We start from the raw sequence: 20,009 nt of genomic DNA on the forward strand, positions 1-20,009 counted from the left end.
GTCTACCTCATGGGTCACCTATACTGAGAAAAGCGGTGATGTGGAGTCCTTCTCTGTTGTGAAATGTCCTATTCTGTGTAAATGGTCTGCGCAGTAGACCTGCTGTTCGTAAATGTGAAGTCACACCATAATTTAGGCATGCTGCGTGTAAGTGTGAGGTCGTATCATCCTTGCCGTCTACCTCATGGGTCACCAATACTAAGAAAAGTGGTGATGTGGAGTCCTTCTCAGTTGTGAAATGTCCTCTTCTGTGTAAATGGTCTGCACAGTAGTCCCACTGTCTGTAAATGTGAAGTCACACCATAATTTAGGCATGCTGCGTGTAAGTGTGAGATCGCAACGTCCTTGCCGTCTACCTCATGGGTCACCTATACTGAGAAAAGCGGTGACGTGGAGTCCTTCTCTGTTGTCAAATGTCATCTTCTGTGTAAATGGTCTGCGCAGTAGTCCCGCTGTCTGTAAATGTGAAGTCACACCATAATTTAGGCATCCTGCGTGTAAGTGTGAGGTCGCATCGTCCTTGTCGTCTACCTCATGGGTCACATATACTGAGAAAAGTGGTGACGTGGAGTCCTTCTCAGTTGTGAAATGTCCTCTTATGTGTAAATGGTCTGCACAGTATTCCCACTGTCTGTAAATGTGAAGTCACACCATAATTTAGGCATGCTGCGTGTAAGTGTGAGGTCGCATCGTCCTTGCTGTCTACCTCATGGGTCACCTATACTGAGAAAAGCGGTAACGTGGAGTCCTTCTCTATTGTGAAATGTCCTCTTCTGTGTAAATAGTCTGCGCGGTAGTCCTGCTGTCTGTAAATGTGAAGTCACACCATAATTTAGGCATGCTGCATGTATGTGTGACGTCGCATCGTCCAGGTCGTCTACCTCATGGGTCACCTATACTGAGAAAAGCGGTGACGTGGAGTCCTTCTCTGTTGTCAAATATCCTCTTCTGTGTAAATGGTCTGCGCAGTAGTCCTGCTGTCTGTAAATGTGAAGTCACACCATAATTTAGGCATGCTGCGTGTAAGTGTGAGGTCGCATCGTCCTTGCTGTCTACCTCATGGGTCACCTATACTGAGAAAAGCGATAACGTGGAGTCCTTCTCTATTGTGAAATGTCCTCTTCTGTGTAAATAGTCTGCGCGGTAGTCCTGCTGTCTGTAAATGTGAAGTCACACCATAATTTAGGCATGCTGCATGTATGTGTGACGTCGCATCGTCCAGGTCGTCTACCTCATGGGTCACCTATACTGAGAAAAGCGGTGACGTGGAGTCCTTCTCTGTTGTCAAATATCCTCTTCTGTGTAAATGGTCTGCGCAGTAGTCCTGCTGTCTGTAAATGTGAAGTCACACCATAATTTAGGCATGCTGCGTGTAAGTGTGAGATCGCATTATCCTTGTCCTCTACCTCATGGGTCACCTATACTGAGAAAAGCGGTGACGTGGAGTCCTTCTCTGTTGTGAAATGTCATTTTCTGTGTAAATGGTCTACGCAGTAGTCCTGCTGTCTGTAAATGTGAAGTCACACCTTAATTTAGGCATGCTGCGTGTAAGTGTGAGGTTGCATCGTCCTTGTCGTCTACCTCATGGGTCACATATACTGAGAAAAGTGGTGACGTGGAGTCATTCTCTTTTGTGAAATGTCCTCTTCTGTGTAAATGGTCTATGTAGTAGTCATGCTGTCTGTAAATGTGAAGTCACATCATAATTTAGGCATGCTGCGTGTAAGTGTGATGTCGCATCGTCTTTTTCAGCTACCTCATGGGTCACCTATACTGAGAAAAGCGGTGACATGGAGTCCTCCTCTGTTCTGAAATATCCTTTTCTGTGTAAATGGTCTGCTCAGTAGTCATGCTGTCTGTAAATGTGAAGTCACATCATAATTTAGGCATGCTGCGTGTAAGTGTGATGTCGCATCATCTTTTTCAGCTACCTCATGGGTCACCTATACTGAGAAAAGCGGGGACGTGGAGTCCTTCTCTATTGTGAAATGTCCTCTTCTGTGTAAATAGTCTGCGCAGTAGTCCTGCTGTCTGTAAATGTGAAGTCACACCATAATTTAGGCATGCTGCATGTAAGTGTGAGGTCGCATCGTCCTTGTCGTCTACCTCATGGGTCACCTATACTGAGAAAAGCGGGGACGTGGAGTCCTTCTCTATTGTGAAATATCCTCTTCTGTGTAAATAGTCTGCGCAGTAGTCCTGCTGTCTGTAAATGTGAAGTCACACCATAATTTAGGCATGCTGCATGTAAGTGTGAGGTCGCATCGTCCTTGTCGTCTACCTCATGGGTCACATATACTGAGAAAAGTGGTGACGTGGAGTCCTTCTCTGTTGTGAAATGTCCTCTTCTGTGTAAATGGTCTGCGCAGTAGTCATGCTGTCTGTAAATATGAAGTCACACCATAATTTTGGCATGTTGCGTGTAAGTGTGAGGTCGCATCGTCCTTGTCGTCTACCTCATGGATCACATATACTGAGAAAAGCGGTGACGTGGAGTCCTTCTCAGTTGTGAAATGTCCTCTTCTGTGTAAATGGTCTGCGCAGTAGTCATGCTGTCTGTAAATATGAAGTCACACCATAATTTTGGCTTGTTGCGTGTAAGTGTGAGGTCGCATCGTCCTTGTCGTCTACCTCATGGATCACATATACTGAGAAAAGCGGTGACGTGGAGTCCTTCTCAGTTGTGAAATGTCCTCTTCTGTGTAAATGGTCTGCGCAGTAGTCCTGCTGTCTGTAAATGTGAAAGCGCACAATAATTTAGGCATGCTGTGTATAAGTGTGAAGTCACATCGTCCTTATCATCTACCACATGGGTCACATATACTGAGAAAAGCGGTGACATGGAGTCCGTTTCTGTTGTGAAATGTCCTCCTCTGTGTAAATGGTCTACGTACTAGTCCTGCTGTCTGTAAATGTAAAAGCGCACAATAATTTAGGCATGCTGCGTATAAGTGTGAAGTCACATCGTCCTTGTCATCTACCACATGGGTCACATATACTGAGAAAAGCGGTGACATGGAGTCCTTTTCTGTTGTGAAATGTCCTCCTCTGTGTAAATGGTCTACGTAGTAGTCCTGCTGTCTGTAATTTGAAAGCGCCCCATAATTTAGGCATGCTGTGTGTAAGTGTGAGGTCACATCCTCCTTGTCGTCTAACTCATGGGTCACCTATAATGAGAAAAGCGGTGACGTGGAGTCCTCCTCTGCTGTGAAATGTCCTCTTCTGTGTAAATGGTCTGCTCAGTAGTCCTACTGTCTGTAAATGTGAAAGCGCCACATAATTTAGGGATGCTGCATGTAAGTGTGAGGTCGTATCCTCCTTGTTATCTACCTCATGGGTCACCTATACTGAGCAAAGCGGTGACATGGAGTCCTCCTCTGTTCTGAAATGTCCTTTTCTGTGTAAATGGTCTGCTCAGTAGTCCTGCTGTCTGTAAATGTGAAAGCGCCACATAATTTAGGCATGTTGTGTGTAAGTGTGAGGTCGCATCCTCCTTGTCGTCTACCTCATGGGTCACCTATACTGAGAAAAGTGGTGACGTGGAGTCCTTCTCTATTGTTAAATGTCCTCTTCTGTGTAAATGGTCTGCGCAGTAGTCATGCTGTCTGTAAATGTGAATTCACACCATAATTTTGGCATGTTGCATGTAAGTGTGAGGTCGCATCGTCCTTGTCGTCTACCTCATGGGTCACCTATACTGAGAAAAGTGGTGACGTGGAGTCCTTCTCTGTTGTGAAATATCCTCTTCTGTGTAAATGGTCTGCGCAGTAGTCCTGCTGTTTGTAAATGTGAAGTCACACCATAATTTTGGCATGCTGCGTGTAAGTGTGAAGTCTTATCATCCTTGTCGTCTACCTCATGGGTCACCTATACTGAGAAAAGCTGTGACGTGGAGTCCTTCTCTGTTGTGAAATGTCCTCTTCTGTGTAAATGGTCTGCGCAGTAGTCCTGCTATCTGTAAATGTGAAGTCACACCGTAATTTAGGCATGCTGCGTGTTAGTTTGTGGTTGCATCGTCCTTGTTGTCTACCTCATGGGTCACCTATATTGAGAAAAGCGGTGATGTGGAGTCTTTCTCTGTTGTAAAATGTCCTCTTCTGTGTAAATGGTCTGCGCAATAGTCCTGCTGTCTGTAAATGTGAAGTCACACCATAATTTAGGCATGCTGCGTGAAAGTGTGAGGTCACATCATCCTTGTCGTCTATCTCATGGGTTCTCCTCTGTTGTGAAATATCCTCTTCTGTGTAAATGGTCTGCTCAGTAGTCCTGCTATCTATAAATATGAAAGCGCACCATAATTTAGGCTTGTTGCGTGTAAGTGTGAGATCGCATCATCCTGCTGTGTGTAAATGGGTCTAGCGACATCTCAATATAGGCATGATGAGTGTGCCTGCCTATTTATATACTAACTTGCAGTCCATGCATATCCAGCTTGCTACACTCGAGCACTGACCAACACTTGGTAATTGAACCTTCCAAAGATCTTGTGATTCATTGTTTACGGGATAAAAGAACACTAATTCATTGTTGTAATTTATTCTTGATTAAATAGAAGTAACATGGACAAGGGAAAAAACGTTCTCGACGAACAAGCCTCACACGCTTTCGAGACTTCACAGGCAGATGGCTCCCTGGCCAAGGTTTTCATGTAGTTTTAATCAAGAATGATAGTAGCTCATATATGTCTTCATTATCGTGTTGGTCGATATTGTCCTTGCCATGGTATCCATTCTTGGTAGTGATAATTTTCTTGAATTTGTGTATCTATGAATGCCTGTTCCAACTATTCTTATTTGTTTTTTTTTTTGGTAGGATCCAATTGTAGTTGACATCTCACGCAAGAGCATCCTAAGGCAAATCGTTAGCAAGATAGGTGCAACTATTCGTACCGAAGGGGTAGTAAAGCTAGATAAGACAAAAAAGGGTAGCCTGGCTTATGGTTGAAATTCCTCCTAAAAAGGGCACCAATGGCATCGTGAAAATCGAGATTTTCTAAGGCATCCCTTACATAAATGATTTTGAAACAAAAGAAAATGTTTGTGAAATAGCAATTGGCCATTTCATATCCCAGATGAATATCCATGTCAATGATGTGAATTATGCTTCATTCATACAAACATATGGTCAGTTGCACCATTATATAAGTTGGTCCCAAATTCTTCATATCAAATATGGCATGATGCGTATAGAGAAGGACGGGCTATTCAATGCCCACAAGAGACTTTTGAATCGTCTGAGTTACATTTGTGCAAGCTATGGTGACATTCTTCCATTAGTACCCTATGCTCCAACAACACATCCAGCAAGCATATATGTTGAACCAATCATGTACACTGGAGCAAAGCCACCAGAGACACGACATGAACAACTTGCTCGAGAATTGTTCAACATCATGCAGGAGAACACCCCTAATGGAAATTCAATTAGTGATTGAATGGTATGCATAGTTGCTATATTCCATTCAATTGAATGCCATTCGTTATTTACTTTTTAATGCAATGCTTCAATTAAATATATTACAGGAATCCAAGCACTCAAGGCAACTTGTGTTAGAATATATGGGGGAAGTGCCTCTGAGGCCTTGTAGTATTCTAATAATCTCCTCCCCCATATACTACTACCAGCTACCACATGCCATGTACTATTATTGAAGCTACCAACTACTGTATTGTAATGTAGTATTTAGTAATGTCGAATATGTATGCTTTTCAACCAGCAAGTTTGTATAATTATCTCCCTATGTACTTTGGATGTGTGTAAGATCAAGTATGCCTATTATTGTACCACTTTGCTCCTGTTTCCTAATGTTTAGCCTGATAGTTTCATTTATCATCATTTCATGATGTTGTATGTGTGGTACGAGATGGCATTTAATGAACAATGCCAGTTCGATTTACCTTACTGAATATGAATTTTACTTGTCTCGTATGATAGTTTCATGTATCATCACTTCATATTTTTAATGCCATTTACGGAACACAGTGGACACAAAAACACAACAAAAAAAAAGAAAAATCGACATTTTTTCTGACCTTGAGCTGTTCACAAATATTTTTTTATTTTCCTTTTATTTGTCTCTTATTTTTTCTCAACTCATAAGCACTAGAATAGGAATTAGTGTACAATTTTTCTCAAGTTTGATGTAAGGGGTGGCGGCTACGGACACATGCCCGTGTTCCGAAAACTGTGCAGAAACTTCCAGGGGTGAGAACTCAATCTTCCAAGGGGGTTTTGGCCCCGAAAAATTCTCCGAACCCAACAGAGTGGGGGGAAATGGATGTAACTTTTTCTGTAGATGTCCGTAGAAAAAAACAACGTCGAAATCGGAGCCCGTATGCAAAAGTTATGCCCGTTTCACCGAAGGCACTCCGAGTCACCTATCAAATTGCACTTAATCGTATAGTGTTAAGGAAACTAGTTCGACCCGTACAACTTGTGCAATATACTATTGCTTAGAGACTGTACTCCCCATTTTTAATAGAGTTATAAAATCCCAAATTGTTTTGTCCATAGACAGGATGCTACCTTAGCATGCATGACTCCAGTGTTTTTTTTGCCATACAATTATGATAATATCAACAATTCATCCTGATACCTAGTTTCAATATCAATAGAACACATTCGCTCTTTACCTGAGACGAAGATTACGTAAATGGAGGAGCAATTAAACGGCAAAATTATTTTAGTTCCACCTTAGGTACGCACCACCATGGCCCAGAACAACAGCATGAACCTATTTCATTTGTAAGGAGTAGAATTGAAACATCATAAATATCATAGTCAATTACACTTGGTGAGTTGATGCATCTATTAAACATAATCTATTATCAAGTTTCAGCAACAAATCAGAATAAATCCGGCCGACCCATCATTGACACTCACTCACCTCACATTCCCACACCCAAAACTGAGTGTCCAGTTATAACTTTGGCATATGAACTGATGATTACGATTTGAAAGAGACTTCAATCTCTAGTGAATAATGGCAGGCATGATGTTAAGGTACATAAAACTATATCAAGCACTGGGATATAGGATACAGTCGTGGTAAGTAGAAAGTTTTCATAGCATATACTTATACAAGTTTGAAAAGAGGTGCTGAAAATATCCATGCATACTACGAGCAATACAATGACATTATAGATACTGATATGCAACCTAATCTATGTGTATTAATAGCTCTAAGCAACTCACAAGAGCAGCCAACCTAGGCATCAACTATCCAAAAACTTATTTATAGTAGTAAGTGCAGGACCACTCACATCATGTTCCCATGCTATGGCCTTCGCAGTATCGTTTGATCCAGTGAGATGCGCACGTATGGTTTCTGTGGCATCAAGGAAGCAAACAGGCCAACCCCAAACATCAGCAATATGTTGAATCTTTGCAGTCTGTGCATTTGCAAGGGCATGCGTATTGGCTTTCATCTCATCTATGCAAACACAAAGTCTCTTGCGTCCGGCAAAATATTCACTTAGTTCCGACACACCGATTACCCTAGCTAGCCCAGTGTGCTCAGCAAGCTTGCGAATGGACATAGAATCAAAGAATTCTTTGAGTTCCTCCACCAAACCAACATCAACCATATCGTGAACACGGCGGTTGAGATATTCCTTAAGAACTAACTCATGAGCATGGAGCCACAGGAGGCAGCTTTGGAACCTTAAAGTTGGTCGATACCTCGCAATTGCAAAAGGATCAACAAGGGAGGGATCAAAATGGTCAACAAGGAATCCATGGATCAGTGAGTTTGAGCCACCTACCAGAATCGGTACATGACCACGCCTTACAATAGACTTTGTAGTAATGGTTGCAATAGATCGGAAGAAAGATACAGAAAAATCGTCGGTAATTGCAAAAATAGCCCTAATAAGGTGATGAGGAATACCACATCCATCCTTCAGATGGACCTTGTTGGTTGCGATGTCAAGCCCATGATAGATTTGCATCTTGTCAGCATTCACCACTTCGCCACTAATCACCTTGCATACATCAATTGATAGCTTTGTCTTACCCGTGCCCGTAGCACCCATGATCACCACTGGTTTAATTGTCAACATCTGGGGGATGTAGTCAGGAGAAAGAGAGTGTAGGGTGAACTGGGAAGAGGAAGGGGAAAGTGCTTCGATCGCTATGAACCCTAGGTCTATCGACCCATGTTATACCAGTCAATGTTGTCTCTGTGTAACAAGGGTCATCTACGATATCAACCAATGGCCTTTTAGCTAGCTACACAATCAACATCTTCATACTGTATTTATGCATCTAATGGATGGGCACGAAGACTGCTACTGATAACCTCATACATAATGAGTGGGTACACTTATTGACCTGATATCTGCAGATGTGTCGGCTGATTTTTTTTATGTTTTCTGTAGGTGCAACAACTAACATGAGGTTAGAAATAAATAAACACCTTGCCCATTTATGTGTGAGGTAGTTGATATTTAACTCAGGATGCTGTATTTGCAACATAAAACTAAAAAATTAGATAAATTTCCATTATAATCGTTTATAAACAATTTGTTCACATTAATTTTTGTATGAGGTAAATATTGTTTAATCATGCCCTTTTACTTGAGATGGCAAATAAATCTAACTTAACCAACTGATGCCCCCGCAACAAAGCGCGGGCATCAGTTAGTTATTGTATGTGCGTAATTTGCTTAAAAAAATTAAAGTAGTTTACTTACTTTTTGTATGAGATTGTACATGGTTTATTGTATTCTCATTGATTTAAAATTAAGTACAATGTTTTCTTTCCAACAGTCACCCAAATCTAAAACCTAAATTCAAAAAATGTTCAAACTTCTTCTCTCTTATACTAGCCCAGCTCGCTCCAGCCAATCCTAACACCACCTCCCTCTCCTTATATTCTACCTCCTCTCGCCTGTGCACGTCGTCTTACACATACGCACGTGTGATCGTGAAGTAGGGAGCATGCCATTTCCGCATCCGACCACCGCTGCCACACCGTCACCTCACCACTGCCCATGTCACTACGCTCCACCACCCTCCTTTACTCAAGCAGACCGTCGGTCACCGCACGCGCCACAGTAGCGACGACCCTTACGCGAGGCCCCTGCTCCCTCCTCCTACCTATAAAATGCAACACCAGGGAGCTCCTCGGCCATCCCAAAGCTCACCCAACTCCACTACCTTTCCATCGAGCCTCAGCCCTCCAGTTTCTCTCCCTTACCTCTGTTACAAAAAATCGGCCACCAGGGCGATCTCCCTCTCCAGCCACACCCTCGACAAGGTGAGCAGCTGGTGAGAGCCTCCAAAAACTCTTAGCCTCTCCTCTCTATTGAAATCTTTTTTACCCATCCTTTTTCTCACAGATGGCAGAAGAAGGATGGACCACCAATTACTTCTTGAACAAGGAAGGTTTTCCCAAGCTCCTGTACGCCGCTATGGTAAGACATGGTATTCTGGACCACCCAGAATACATGAGCAGAGAGTACGAAGAGTATGGCACAAAACGGTGCAAAGTGATCATCCATGTTAGAGCAAGTAAGGATTTCCCTGACATAAAGCCGTGGAGGGTGTCCACGACAGGGTTCCAATTCAAGGACACCTACCAAGCTATCGCCCGCAAGGCTTTGAGGTACCTGTGCCAGATATACGAGAAGGTCATCTGCCGTACACCCATGAGGTTCTTTCCACCCTTGCTAAGGAACCGCCAGTGGATGGCCCGGATGAAGACCCTGGAAGGACCCGAATTACGAGAAGATGACCCAGCTGTGGTGTTCATGTCTGGGTACTTGCTTACCCTAGATGAGCAATACGACAAGCAGGCAACCAAGCTGAGAAAGTGCATCCATAGGGCAGAAAAAGCTGAGACGCAGATCAGGAAACTCGACGTGCAACTTGCGGAGGCTAAGGCCCAAGCCACTAAAGCCCAGAGCCGTGAGGCCACCGTGATTGAAGCCTTGCAAGAGGCACAAGACCGCCACACTCAGGAGCTAAAAGACGCCTACCTTGTCACTAGGGCCAAGAGAAGGATCCTTGCCTTGGAGAACACAGAGTGCCCGATACTAGATGGAATCCTAGTTGCAACGATGGAAAAAGGCAAAAGAAAGTTCTTGGACGCCCCTCTAGCACCCCCACCTACAGAAGTCTCCCATGGGACTTCTGACACGGAGTCCACCGAGGAAGAAGAAATTCTCCCTCTCACTCATCCACTGCCAAAAGATGATGCTTTCCCTCTCATCCCCTTAGAAGACACTTTAACCTCAGAAGAATGATCTAATCAGCCGCTCAGACACCTCAAGGAATGAAGCCGCTCTGGTCCGAATTAAAAAGTTTAGAAGTAGTTCTAGCCAGCTCCCCCTTATGCCCAAGGGAAGTGGAGGCTACTTCACTTTATGTATACCCTCGCATACAAGGGATGTATCTGTATTGTAGTGCGTGTTTTTTCTACCTATAATGTAATCTGTTGTGATATCTATTGTGTTTCAAGACCTAAACCTGGCACTTTTTCAAAAAAAGAAACTAAACCAACAAACATCACTCCAAGTTGCTATTCCCCGTCAAATTGTGGAACAACTTGGACTGCAGAAATAACATCTGAGGAAAGAGAGAACGGGATGTTTCATGCTACCATACAAGTGGACCTTGTTAACTGGATATCTATGGGATTTAGAGGCCCATGAGAAATCACAGGGAGGGCGTCAATTTCTGCAAGTTGCTGGAAACTTTGGCCTGTGTAGAAGAAATTTCCATGCGATAAGTTCAGACCTCGTATTTGGTTTCCTCCAAAATGTATGTTGACATAACTATTTCATAATGGTTTCATAGAAAATCTGATAATCCGATCATTTGTTCGAAATAGACGCATAGGAACATTTTCCACAGGATTATTATTCTAGTAAAATTTCTCCGAAATTCATATGAAATTAAATACTCCCGGTGGCCTCCGAGCATAGTCACATTACTCTCCTTTAGTTGCTCCATTTGATATATTTTCTATGGTCTAGATTCAGGCTTCCCACCTTTTTACTATCCCTTAGAGTGCCAGCTTATGTCAGCTTTTACAACAGCATCTGCGGCGATGTCATGTTATACTATAGCTTTATGCCTTTTTTGACATGATACAAACAAACTTGAAATACTATATTTTGCTGCTATACCAGTACACTCACTTGCAGGGAAACGCGGACATCAATGGCTAGTTGAATAATAAAATCTGTCCCGTTTGAACAAGCTAGTCCACTAAGTTAGTGGTCATCTTCGTTGAACAGTAGTGCCGGCCGTTTTCGTCTTCTCTGCAATGAAAGTTTCTCGCTCCCTTCCGTCATTTGGTAATAAAAATCCTCTCCCAACTCACGCGTGGATTCGACACAGCGACAAGCAAATAAAGTAGAGCTAGCCTTGCCGACCAAGGCATCATCGGCAGTTAGCAGCTGCATGCGTCAACAGGTCAACAGCAGATTCGACCCGCGTACCCGCTCCAAGCCTTTCTTCTTCCATTTTCTTGGACGACGAAGCTTCAGGCTGCCTTCCCCACAACAAAGGCACCTCAGCAACTCCTCTCCATAAATACTACGCAGAGCCGTAGCTCCAGAGACCGTGCCACGGTGCGAGCAAGAAGGTCAAACGCAGGATCGTCTGGGGCTGGGAGCTAGCCGAGGAAAAGATCGATCATGGGGCTGGGATTGGGTTGCTTCGGTGGCCCCGCCGGAAGAAAGGTGTCTCCTGCCGCAAAGCAATTGGGAGGAGGTCTAGAAGCGAAGCAGCAGCAGGTGGCAAAAGAGGAGGCGTCAGGTGGTGTCGTCGAAGAGAAGAAGATGGGAGGTGAGCCGGCCAATGTTGCAGCAGGGAGGAAGGAGAAGAAGAGGGATCGGAAGGCTCCCATCGTCATGCCTCAGTTCCCCTTCCATTCTCGCCCCGGATTGCTGTAATTGGTTCTTCATTCTGAGGAGAGCTAGTAGTCCAGTAGTATGTAAGATTATCTCTTGTTCCTTGGATGATCAGCGGTGCAATTAATTAGTTCTTTGATCTTTTTTTTTTCGAGAAACAGAGAACTTTCTGTTCTGTCTTCACAACCAGCAATTCAACATCTGGCAAAGGGCAGGTAGTCTGCAATGTAGGACTAAATACGGTGATTAAAGAGAAGCGAATAAGCGTTTCATAAAATTTCTTACAAAATTTGATGGCCTTCTCCTATTGATAACTCATCGCTCCTCAGCGAAAAAGAAAGTGGACACAAACGAGATAAACACAAGAGAAACCCGCAGACTTGTGACTCTACAGATAAAATATGAACACGAGATTCGATATAAAGTCAATCCATGATCCTTGTCAAAAAAACTTAAAACTTTACGAAGAAGACTAAAAAATGAGCACCGGGCAAGAAAGATCTCAAAGTTAATGACTTGGAGGTAAGGGAATGCCATACCCAAATTTGTACTATTGTACGCATATTTTATGCCCCTAACAACAAAAAAATCAACCTTGTATGATGCTAAAAATTTCAGCTCAAAAGAAGAAACGAAAATCACAAACCAAAAGATAAACTTACAAGGAAACACGAAGTCAAAAGAAAAGAGACTAGAAGGAGGTGAGAACGAGCAAATGGAGAATCTTGCACTTTATTAATCTTAGAGGTCAACCCTATTTTAAGCGGATTACAAAAACTTTTTCCTCTCCAAAAGCTCTACCCTATTACAAGGCTAAACCCATCCTCTCCTCTCACCTAAAACCTATCTCTCGGATCTCAAATAGCTGGCTCAAGGGTTACCATCAGTCAACCCCTTCTATTTATGGGTCTAAAGGGGTTCCTTAACCCTTAAACATCATTGAACCCAAATTACCCCTTGCTAACAATAGTCTCCCACCTATCACATGGGCATTTTGGTCCGAATTTTGCTCCATCTATCGAACGGCTATAACACTTTCACAACTTAGCTTCGCCTCGAAGCTAGCTTCGCGATGATGCCACGTACACTCCATCCTTCCACGGTTTTGAGGCCAAACCGCGAAACCACCTCGCACACTTCTCAAAGCGTGACTTGTCACTGCTTGACTTGCCCTCAAGCAAGCATCCTGATGTTGACACGTATCTTTCATCTTGCGATCTTGACTGTTGGCAAGTCTCTTCCGCTCCCGATTCCTCGGACCGCCTTGTCACTTACACCGGCATCCCTTTTGCTTGGCTTTGTCAACACACCGTCTTCAACAATCTTCATCCCATACATTGCTTGATCTTCATGTGTGCAGCTACGATCACTCTTGACTCCACTCGACCTCCTTGATCGTTCGGCACCAAGCACCCCAGTTGACCTCAATCACCCACTATCGAGGTCAAGTTGCATCCAAATCAAACCCCAATTGAGAAGATCAGACATGACCCAAAATGTTAACACCGGATGTTCTGATGCGTTCATCCTCTGAACACCAGAGCATCCAGTGAGTGCATCTCCATTTTGCACCAAGAAAAATTCCTCTCTAGAAAACTCTATCCGGTGTGCCTCCTTGCTCATCACAAACAATCCAGTAAGTTCAACTCTTCCATGCTTTGCATTTGCAACTTATCTGGAAATATTGGTCCGGCGATCACTTTTTGCCTACACCAGACAATCCAGTGCTCACTTTAAATTTGGCGTCAAAAACCTTCTCTGCAAGAATTAGACCGGTGTTGTCCTCCGGATGACATTCCACTCACCGGAGCATTCGGTAAGTTCTTCTTCTCTAGACACACATTTCAGCCTCTCTGGAGATATTAGTCCAGTGCTTACCCGTGCACATACCGGACCATCTCGCGCTTAATTCATATTTTGGCGCCAGAAGACCTTCTCTGTAGAATTTAGTTCGACGCTCATATCTGTCATGTACCGGACTATCCGATGAGATAAAAAAACCCACGCACTGAATTGTCTGATTGAAAACCTTTTGCACCGAACTAACTCTAATTCCTTACAACTTTAGTTAGACAAGATTATCATTGCAATATGTACCTATACATTGACAATCAAACAAACACTCAACCAATTTCTTTTTACAATTTTTTTCACCAGCGAAAAGATAAAAATTAAAGAAATTTTGTTAAAATTTTAGTTATTTTTCGTACCTATAGATTTCATAGGTCTGTGAGAGAAAATTACGAAATTAGATATTTCTTTCTCCTCCGAATTTTCCAAAATACATAAAATTTTACTGAAATTTTGACGAAATATTAATCCCTGCCTTTACCCAGCCATTTACTCACTGGAAGACCATTTGCTGGATGCTCCCATTTCCTCAGATTGCATCGTGCTCGCGGCGCGTCTCTGAAACTCTACGTCTTCATCATGCAAACGGAAAAGGAAAGAAGGGAATTTGATGCTAAAAATGTCAACAAAAAAAAAAGAGAAAGGGTTACAAATTTTGGTAGGACCGGCTCCACCATCGGTGATCCCTTATGTATGGATCTTTTCCTCTATTCTGTTTTTGCGCAAGCAAGAAACAGCTAAACGGGCCAATCTCAACATCAGTCAGTGCCTGTCCTTAAAAAAAGACCAATATCTACGGATCCTAGTTGGACCTGGACGGCCCATTTCCCCGGCCTATACATTTGCCCAGAAAGTGCTCAGCGACTCTGCCTGTCGATGGTTTTTCGCGGCCAACAAAGATAACGCAAAGGCTCCCCTCAAAAAAAAAAAAAAAAAATTGCGACGGCATGCAGTCTATCCTTACAAATCAATCAAATTATTATACAGACAAAAAGATGCATTTCCAAAAGATTAAATTATATTGACGGTCCCTAAACTTATTCCGCTCCCCAAACTTCAAAAATGCTGGACTATCAAACAAAGTTGGTTTTACTCGCTTGATCTACTCATTCTGTTCTTACTCTTATGATGCTGAAAAGCCTTGGTTGTAACACTTGATTCCATTATCATGTAATGGAAATGGGTTTCCCATATCGAGAAAAACTTCAAAATGCAGTTTGAGGTTTTAAGGATGGTGGCTTCGTCTACCCAAGTCACGGTAGCCTGCAATGATGATGGCAAAGAGTATCATGACGGCCGGCAACATAATATATAGACTAGCTCAAGGACGATCAGAACTCGCCGTTGAAACAGAGTAGCATCGGATCTGGCTGGAGAAGTCTCGGCGATCGCGAATCTGGCCAGAGAGAGTCCTAGAGATGGCCGAATTGGGCGGAGGTAGTCCCTAGTGAAAAGAAGGAGCCAACGGCCAAAATTGATGGAACAGATGACAAATTCGGTAAATGCAAACAAGGAAGACATGCTTCTAGTAGCAATGGCTCAAAATTGAAGCTCGGTGGGCTCTAGATCTATGGAGCCCAGCCTCGACCTCCTCCTATAGGGAGCATGTGAAGAACATCAATGTTGTCGCTGCAAAGCGTGGCACGTAGGCACACAGAGATGCTGATTGTAGGCAACATAAGAATCTTAGGGGCGTGAAACTGTATTTTCGGAGTCCAGAGACCCAGTGACACAACAAAACAAGTTTAAAAACCGCCAACATACTTCACTCTTCCAAATACATACAACTAAAATACCGTGTATGGTGTACGTAAGTACCTATATGGATGGAGGCATGTTGTACTAGCTATATGGGTAGTGTTACCCATGAACATGGTTTAATGACCATTTTCAGAGTACGTACCTACGCCTTGGTGCCTATATGTGCTACTGTAGTAAATTGAGAGCAGCAGTGATGGAGTAAGAGAACATAAGGTGACAAGTACACTTATGTTGATGATGACGAGTGATTGATGTAAATATTGATTTTGAGCTTTTTGTTTGCATAGCATATTTCAATTATGCTTGATTATGTTTTTGGCTAAATGGAGGTTGTGATGAAGAGGGAATTGAGGATGGCTCATGATATGTAGGTGTACTGATGGACCATGCATGGTGAAAGGCAAGCAAGCTTGGTGCTGATGGACCATGCATGGTGAAGGGCAAGTGGAGGCTTGGCACCGATGGACCGTGAGAGGCCAGATGAAGCCATGGGTGATCCGTCGCTCACATGAAGGGTGTAAGAAGATATAGTGTGAAGAGAAGGTAATGAAGATTGCGTTGACCAAGTCAAGGTAGGAAGACGATGGCAAGTCAAGAGGGGGCCTGGTGGCGGGAGTGCAAAGGTTTGAAGGCATCAAAGACCATGGCGGAGGCTGGACAAGCATCAACATTGAGGAGCTTGCGTAGAGCCTACGCGAGCAGAGAGGAGTCATGCTTTGAGAAGCATGTAAGGCGGTTTTCTGGTTTCTCCTCAAAGCTGAGAGCTGAGTCTGAGGATGTGTGACACCATCGTGAAGCTTGCATGGAGATGAAGCAAAGTCGTGAAGGCGCCAGGTCCATCCGATGGATGACAAAAAATTGGACTATTTTGCCCCTCGGGGGTGTGTATCATGTATTAGACTTAAGGGGCAGTTTACGAAATTTCCACTCGTCTATAAATAAGGGAGATGGTTGGTTGCAAACCACCTCTCTAAGGCAATTTTCTATTTTGCTAATTGCTAGGCTTGGTTAGGACTGAGAGAGAGAGAGAGAGAGAGAGAGAGAGAGAGAGAGAGAGAGAGAGAGAGAGAGAGAGAGAGAGAGAGAGAGAGAGAGAGATTAGGTTTAATTGCTCTAGACTTTATCATTAAGAGTGGGACGATAATGGATGGCTTCCAAGCCATGTATCTATGAATGTTGCTAGATCTTAATTTAATTATTCGGTTGTTTAGCAAATTCATGGTGCTTTGTCTCCCTCCTAGTCTCTTGTTCTTGAAGTTTTGGTGGATTTATCATTCTTTGCTTTTAGCTGCGATTTCGGGTGAATTTGTTGGGACAAAATATTGCTAGGACGCATGTGAGAACTTCTAGGGTGATTTCAATCAATTCCCTCACATGAGTGCCTTAAATTTTGTTTTTCCCAAAAGATTCCCCTTTTTGCGTTCTTGGTCAAATCTATGAAATCGAGGGTGAAATCTTTATCTTTTTGAAGAGATCTTTTGCACAAATTTCACCATGTACGTGTGAAGCTATGTCTAAAATTCCGTTTGATTTGGACCACGTTTGATTGGATTTCAAGTTTGGATTTTGGGTTCTCGAGTTGCAGTTTTATTCTAGAAATTTGTACACATTGGAACTTTCGATATCCTAATCAGAACTTTTGGTGAACACTTTTTCCTAGCGCTATTCTTTTGATTATGGAAATTTGAACTCATCGGAACTTCCAATCAGAAAATCGAAACTTCTGATTAATTCTATATTTTCATCCCGAGGCTTCGAGTTTCATAAATTTTGGATATTCCGATTGATCAGAACTTTCGGTGTCGAAATCCAAACTTCCGATTAAATTAGTGGATCTTTCCTGTGGCTTCGAGTTTTGTGATTTTCAGATATTCTGATTGATCGGAACTTTTGGTGTTCACTGTGAGGATAGTTTTGTGGTGTTTTCACTTTACTTTGTGTTGTGATTTATTGTGATTCTTTCTTGAGGTGAGTTGGATGCGAATTGGACATAGGCCTTGTTGTTATTGAAGAATTTTAAGGGCTCCTATTCAACCCCCTGTAGTCGCCATTCTGGTCCTTCAATTGGTATCAGAGCTTGGTCAAGGATCACCACACCTTAACCGGCTTTTTGATCTAAGAAGGCGACAATGGAATGAGGAAGCAAAGTTATGTGTTTCGATGGTTCTAACTATACCTACTGGAAGACTCACATGAGATCGTACCTTGAAAGCCATGGGTCTGTAGTGTGGAACATAGTTCAGAATGCCCAATTTGGGATTCTTGATAATCGTATTAGTCAAGCTCAAGTTGATGAGTTTGAAGCTAATAGCAAGGCAAGAAACATTCTCTTCTCTAGCTTGAGTCGTTCCGAGTTTGATCGTGTTTCTGATCTTACTACCGCTCATGCTATTTGGACAAGATTGCAAAACTTTCATAGAGGACTACACAGGTCAAGGCTAGGTTGTTTGACATATACAAAAGAGAGTATGTGAACTTTCGACAATTGCCTGGTGAGAGTGTAGAGTCCATGTTCAGGAGGTTTCAGGGGATAGTGAACAAGATGAGAGCGAACGGTAGACTTCCCTATGATGGTCATGAGAGAACCATAAAATTGCTTTATAGTCTAGACCACAAGGTTTGGGAGGTCAAAGTTGTTGCTATCATTGAGTCCTCCAACTATGAGACTCTCACTATGATGAGTTGTATAGCAAGGTTAGATCTACTGAGATTGACAATGAGACCAGGGCCAAATATGAGCATCCTTCAAATCCCCAGAGTATGGCCTTGGTTTCGAGAGGTGGCCAATCGAGTGATGGTTCTAGTTTTGCTAACATCTCACAGCTTGGTTTGCTTTGTCCTCTCTGGTTTCTATCACAGAAGAATAGGTGGATGCTCTTGGAGATGAGGAGCTAGCGCTGATCACGAAGAAGTTCAACTACTTCTATGACAACAGAAGGAACCATAGGAGAGGGAACACCAAAGGATGTTTCGAGTGCAGCAATCTGAACCACTTCATCAGGGACTACCCCAAGAAGAAGAAAGTCGATGCTGATAAGCACAAACATAAGCAGAAGAAGAAGTACTTTGATCGTGAGGCTACGAAGAAGGATTTCTACAAGAAGCTCAAGGCTAAGGAACGTGGCTTCCTCGCCTCCCTCAACGACTTTGACGTCGATTCCAGCGACGATGACTTTTCGAGCTCAAGTGAGGATGAGGACAAGAAGAAGAAGAAGATCACCAACAACCACAATGGCTTGTGCTTCTTCACTGACACCATCAAGTCCAAGGGAGAGCTTTGTTTCATGGCCGACAACAACAGCGACACTGAGCTTGCCTCGGAGGTACAACTTTTGGCGGATGAGCTCTCTGTGAAAGTGGATGAACTAGAAGATGCTTTATTAGCTCAAGATCGCAATCTCAAGTTAGCTATGCGCGAGCTTAGAGAATACAAAAAGAAATTTGAAAATGCTATCATAGAACTTGAATTGTTAAAATCTACTCCCACAGTGGTAGAGACAGAGTGTGATGCTTGTGGTGTTTACATGATTCAAATATCTGATCTACAAATTAGGCATGCTTCTTTGGTAGATGAGCTTGAGAAAGCTAAGCTTGATCTAGAAGAGGTTAAATCTAGGGCCGTTTTGCTAGGAGCTTGTAAAAATTGTCCAATCTTGAAATTTGAACTTTTTGAGAACTGTGCTAAGCTTAAGGATCTCGAGAAGAAACTTGCTAATGCTACTGGCGCTAAGGCTATTATTTCTGCTTGTGATACATGTGCTTCTTTGTTGGATGAATTGCATATTTGTCAAGCTGAATTGCTTAGATTGGAGGATGAGAACAAGCAGCATAGGTTTTTGTTGAGTTAGGTGTCTGCCAGGGAACCACAGTTGGGTATGATTATGGAACAGTTCAAGAGAGAGGATAGGGCTGGTGTTGGGCGTGACTACACCAGAGTGCCCTATTGTCACACCCTAATTTTTCAAGTTTCGCGAATTTATAAAGTTTTCCAAGATTAGATTATTGGTTGAATAATTAGAATAGAAGTTCAAATTTGAATTAGGATTGTTATTTGTTGGAATGCATTCATGCTGAAAATAGGCATATAGGTCTTATTTTGAGTTGTTGTATTACTCTGGTTTTCCTAGATTTTATTTGAGCTCATTTTGGATTTACTTGAATCCTTTTGTGTTATATTTAATTTCCAAAATAGCAAAATGTTTTTATGAGTTCAAAATAATTTTATTGGCTTCTTCACGATTTCAAAAGCTTGCCTGAATTATCTAGAATTTTTAGGCTTCATTTGAAGTTTTATTGAGATTTCATTTGCTATCTTCTTTTGTGGAATTTCGAAAACAAAATAAAAAAAATCATAATCTAATGCTAGCCCAATCCAGCCCATTCTCTTCTCCCTCCCTCCCTCTCTCTCTGAATCCCGCCCACTTCCCTTAGCTCATTTCCCCTCTTTGTCCGCATGGGCCAGCCAAGGCGAGGCCCAACTCTTCTCCCCGGCCTCCCTTGCTTCCTGCCTAGACCGAGCCAGCATACAAGCCTAGC

At 42.8% G+C, this 20,009-nt stretch overlaps 2 protein-coding genes across 2 annotated transcripts; one reads left to right on the forward strand and one right to left on the reverse strand.

Annotated features, from left to right (window-relative positions):
- Positions 1–7,214: 7,214 nt before the first annotated feature.
- On the reverse strand, positions 7,215–8,092 carry LOC133886325 (adenylate isopentenyltransferase-like). Its single transcript, XM_062326067.1, has one exon. The coding sequence runs from the start codon at positions 8,058–8,060 to the stop codon at positions 7,215–7,217; it is 846 nt and encodes a 281-aa protein (XP_062182051.1). The 5' UTR covers positions 8,061–8,092.
- Positions 8,093–11,506: 3,414 nt separating this feature from the next.
- LOC133886864 (uncharacterized) lies at positions 11,507–12,003 on the forward strand. Its single transcript, XM_062326760.1, has one exon. It carries the CDS (start codon positions 11,646–11,648, stop codon positions 11,901–11,903), a length of 258 nt encoding a protein of 85 aa, XP_062182744.1. The 5' UTR covers positions 11,507–11,645; the 3' UTR covers positions 11,904–12,003.
- The last annotated feature ends 8,006 nt before the right edge of the window (positions 12,004–20,009 follow it).

The sequence above is a fragment of the Phragmites australis genome, chromosome 12 (assembly GCF_958298935.1).
Source record: "Phragmites australis chromosome 12, lpPhrAust1.1, whole genome shotgun sequence".
NCBI lineage: Eukaryota > Viridiplantae > Streptophyta > Magnoliopsida > Poales > Poaceae > Phragmites > Phragmites australis.

Excerpts from the sequence above, each read along its gene's own strand:
- LOC133886325 (XM_062326067.1), bottom strand. The coding sequence starts at position 8,060 with ATGTTGACAATTAAACCAGTGGTGATCATGGGTGCTACGGGCACGGGT.
- LOC133886864 (XM_062326760.1), top strand. The coding sequence starts at position 11,646 with ATGGGGCTGGGATTGGGTTGCTTCGGTGGCCCCGCCGGAAGAAAGGTG.